The sequence below is a fragment of the Sinocyclocheilus rhinocerous genome, unplaced genomic scaffold (assembly GCF_001515625.1).
Source record: "Sinocyclocheilus rhinocerous isolate Xijiao unplaced genomic scaffold, SAMN03320098_v1.1 scaffold1538, whole genome shotgun sequence".
Classification (NCBI taxonomy): Eukaryota; Metazoa; Chordata; class Actinopteri; order Cypriniformes; family Cyprinidae; genus Sinocyclocheilus; species Sinocyclocheilus rhinocerous.
In genome coordinates, this window is record NW_015661872.1 from 850,010 (window position 1) to 854,963 (window position 4,954).

Sequence of the window (4,954 nt, forward strand, 5' to 3'; positions counted from 1 at the left end):
TTCGTATAATCCAGTCATAAAAACGGAATTCCTATAGCCTAATGCGGACGGAATATGCCACATTTTGGACGAATAAATCAAAAGTAGGTCAGTACACTTGAATCAAAGCGCGATATGGACTAGTGTCTGTGAATATTAAGCCATAAAAAGACAATATATGAATCCTGCATGTTCTGAGTGTCTGTGGAAATCAGGCGCGGACTGGCCATCGGGAGAACCGGGACAATTATCGGTGGCCTGGCAGCCGATTTGGCCCGCTATTTTAATATTATTATTGTATAATTGCCTGCCAAATGTACTAAAGCGATTATTTCGTGTTCAGTATTAGGATTTTTCTATAAAGATATTGTAGTGATGTACTAATTTTGACATGTAGGCAATTTAGAAAGTATAGTTTTGTTAAATCTTGAGTATTAAAGTCATAAGAGAGATAGATATCAGGGCAAAATAAAGAGACTGAAAAGAAAAATGGAAGTGAAGATGCAGTTCAGGAGAGAACTTTTAATTTTTTTGCATGTCCCCAACCTAAAGATTTAAACCTTTTTTATGTGCGGTCCATACAAAAAATAGGGTTGTCCATGTTTCAGAATTTGTTGTGGGTGTATGAGTGTGAGATTTCCCGGCCTGAAATGTTTTTCCCAGTCCGCCCCTCGTGGAAATTAATATATGAATCCTGCACGTTCTGCGTGTCTGTGGAAATCAGGCGCGGATGGGCCATCGGGAGAACCGGGACTATTCCCGGTGGCCTGGCAGCCGATTTGCCTGCCGAATGTACTAAAGCGATTATTTTCCGAATTCGCCATTCGATAATTAAATCTCTAATAAATCATGAATCGGTTAGTCGTGACTGGCAATGCTTCGGCTCGCGCGCTCTCCGCACCTCCGCCAAACGGTTTGGATCTGAGTAATCAATGCGAGAGAGAGAATGGAGTGGACTGTGGAAGCGCACAGGTGGAGCAGAGAAGCACAACTACTGTTCAGGGTTTCAAGTGCAGGTCAGTTTCATTTGTAAATATGCTATTGTAGTTTTGTCTTTGTTTAATTAGTTAAGCAGCAGCAGCGCATTGTTCATCAGTCATCACTCAAAATACTGTATACAGGACATCATTATTATCTATTGTAATGTTACAGTAGTAATTTAGCAGACAAATAATCATATTTTATAATAGGTTTAGGGGGAGCTAGGGCAGACAACACAATCCTTACGAAAATTAACGATGATTTTACTATAAATCCAAAGACAATACTATTGTCAAAGCATGGTAACCACAAATTAACCATGGTTTTTGCTACACTAACCATAGTTTAACCATGGAATTTGTAGTAAAAATAAATACAAATGGTAATCCATTTGCCAAAAAAAAAAAAAACATGGTTACTTTTACTAATAAAAGCATGGTTAATTTTTGTAATGGAAAAACATGACTGGTGTTCAGTATTAGTATATAAAGATATTGTAGTGATGTACTAATTTTGACATGTAGGCAATTTAGAAAGTATAGTTTTGTTAAATCTTGAGTATTAAAGTCATGTGAGAGATAGATATCAGGGCAAAATAAAGAGACTGAAAAGAAAAATGTAAGTGAAGGTGCAGTTCAGGAGATAACTTTTAATTATTTTGCATGTCCCCAACCTAAGGATTTAAACCTTTTTTTTATGTGAGGTCCATACAAAACATAGGGTTGTCCATGTTTCAGAATTTGTTGTGGGTGTATGAGTGTGAGATTTCCCGGCCTGAAATTTTTTTCTCAGTGTGGAAATTAATGGCGCAGACATGCGGTTTAATTTACTACACATAGGCCTACTGAAGCTCATGGTGTTTGCAGCCTCTGCTGCCTCAATATATGAGTACATGAACATATAAACATAATCTCTAGAACTGCTCTGAGTCACTTCATGAGCATTTTACTTATTTTGAGAAAACTATCATCATATCATATACAAAGAGACACCAATGCTTCAAAAAGACACCAATGTTTCAGGAGTTTAGTACACAGAATAGCACACATGCTTATTAGATAACCATATTTGAGTTGATGTATATGCTTTTATTTATTATTATTTTTTAATTAACTATTTATTTTCCAAACCATTGTTAGATGCAGTGTTTCCTTCAGTTATACAAAGATTTGGTTTCAAAAACAGTATCAGTAAACTATTATGATTTTAAATCTGCATTGAACTTCAGATCAATCTCAAAGTAAAAGGCGGTACTAAAGTCTGATTTTGTGGTGGATGTGTTCAAATTTGATCATCTTAATTCAAGTGATGAAGGATTTTGAAAGTCTGACAGTGTTGAGCACTACTGTAAGGTTAACCCTGCATGGTGTAAATGTTTGAAAATGATTAACAGTTGCAAATACACATTCATTAGAAATTTAGAAAAGTAATCAAAAAGTAATAGTTACATTACTTTAATAAAGTAATTGAAAAAGTTACACTACTATTACATTTTAAATAGGGTAACTTGTAATCTGTAACCTATTACATTTCCAAAGTAACCTTCCCAACACGGTTTACACTTCAGTACTGTAGTACATTATAAAACAGTATGCAATAACATATTGAATGTAAATTATCATATATAGAAATTTTATTTATTTTAATGCCACTTTATTGGGACAAAAACCTACCTACAGCTAAGCATACCTAATAACACTGTATTATAATGAGGCATTTTATTTCCACTTTTCAAATATTTACTTAATTTTTATTGAAAATAGATGCCTTTCTGATCTGGTATGTAATGGGAAAAGAAGAAGCACGAGTTTGACAAAAGGCAGAATTGAACTGGGGTCGACCGCGTCAAAAGCACACATCCCGCGTGTTTTACTCACTGCGCCACTGATACTAATACTACAGATAAACAGGCGTCTTTTCTAGTGCTGTTTATCGCAGCCAGGCTTTGGTGGGCGGAGTTATTGCAAAAAGCCTCTGTAAAAACACTCAGTTTCTTTTAAAACTGCTTGACAGCGGAATTGAATTCTGTTTGCATAATTGAAATATAATTTTTATTTATATATTATATTACTGCAATATTATTATTATTTAATATCTTTGAAACAATAGGGCCTACTGTATAAACTAAGTGCTACAGAGATAAAGGTGACGTCATTTAACTTGATCGGAAACGTGTCATAGAGATTAAAGTACAATTTATGTCCTACTAACGATATCGTTTTTAGATACGTAGCGATAGTTTGTAGTTTACATGTATATGTATATACATACATACATATACAAGTGTTACATTTATAATTACTATTCCCCGCCTCCAGTTCACTCACGCGTTTGAAGATGAAACGTCACATGGAGCGCGCTGCGTTCTGGGAAACAGTATCCCATGCAGTTTGTTCAGATGCATACATCAAATTTCAGCAAATGTAGCCAGGTAATCCGGGCATTCCATGCATACAGAAAATTCACATGCTATTCACATAGCATACTGCAATATAGTAGGAGTTGTATGGTATAGTATGCCATTCCGAACACAGCTTCTGTACTGGTTTCAGTGTACTTGAGTTATATTTAGCAGATTCTGGCAACTATAGTAGGCCAACCTGGTATTCCATGCATACAGAAAATGTGCATACTATGCACAGCATACATACTGGATACCGCAGAAATAGTAAGAGTAGTATGATAGTATGGCATTTCGACCACAGCCATGCACAGCGAGCAAAGTAACTTGGGAACGACTCTTGGGAACCGGTTCTTTTTAGTAGATTAAAATATGCGGGATGGTCAGTGTAGTAGGATGGAAAGTCGTCCAAATGATTCTTATGAGTCGGTTCATTAAAAAGGTCTATCTAACTTACATAAGACTTTTCAAAACGAATTTATTTCTTAATAGTTGTATCCGTTCTTTTGAAATCTAAAATGACCTTGTCATTTGGCAACAGACTAACGTTACCGAGGGCAGTTGATGCAAGAAACACTTAATCATTACCCAACATTTATTCCTCAGAAGTACAAAAATAATCCGTTATGGAACCGGAATCGCAACCACTCCTAATTAAAATCACACTTAAGGTGTAGCCGATGGCGTGATAGAGACGGTTTTGGTGTGTGTTGTGCCAACGAGACTCGCTGTTTCAGTTACATTTACAGATTCGACATCCACTCACCCTGCGCAAATCCCTGGCTTGTCAACGATCCGAAGAGGGCTAGTAATATTGTCACGAAGAAAAGCCTCCAAAACATGGTGTCTAGTTGGTTTATTCTCAGTCCTGATTCGGGCGTTCAGGTCGAGCTGTCTGCAGTTTCACTCTAGTGCTGCTGTGGATGTTGCTGCGCTTCCTGCTTTCTGCATCATGTGACTGGGATGACAAATGTGGTTTAAAGTCCTGGGACAAAAAACTGCTTTCCTGCAGGGGGCGCTTGGCGGCTCACAAACATAAATCTTCATTGAGCAGCAATCAAATGTCAGGACGTTTTGTGTTTGATTGAAGACATTTGTGTTTTTAAAAAGTGTACCATTTAAAGGTATTATCTTCAATCTTTATTACAGACTCAAGGTCCACATAAAAAATAAAAAATAAAAAAAAACAAGACAATAGGACAACATATACAACCCACAGCATCTACCTTATTGTTTTAATTCCTAGGTCTGGTACTTGACATGCAAACAGAAATCCGCACCGACAGCTGCTATAAAAATAAGTTGAATAACAAACAGTCGTGATTGGCTCATCCTGACAGACGCCGAGAAAAGTTACATGGACCACATGCTACTTTAACCGCTATCTAGGTGATATTTTACACGCAAATAATGACACTGTGAAACTTTAATAGCATTTGAAATGAAAACACACATTGAAAAGTTTAAATATAAAGAGTATTATTTATTTGGGCCGCTAAGCCCCGCCCTTTTTCAGACCTCCACTATCGTATGCCACGTGTTTGCCTGACACGTCCTCCCAATGTTGCCATGTATAAAAATAAAGCTCATCTG

At 36.7% G+C, this 4,954-nt stretch overlaps 1 protein-coding gene across 1 annotated transcript in view; it reads right to left on the minus strand.

Moving 5' to 3' along the window:
* Positions 1-4,297, minus strand: part of LOC107726625 (sialomucin core protein 24-like) — a 16,460-nt gene extending 12,163 nt beyond the window's left edge. Inside the window, exon 1 of the mRNA XM_016536279.1 lies at positions 4,128-4,297. Within this exon, the coding sequence (XP_016391765.1) occupies positions 4,128-4,203 (76 nt within the window). The 5' untranslated portion in view covers positions 4,204-4,297. The remainder of the gene's footprint in view (positions 1-4,127) is intronic.
* Between the last annotated feature and the right edge of the window lie 657 nt (positions 4,298-4,954).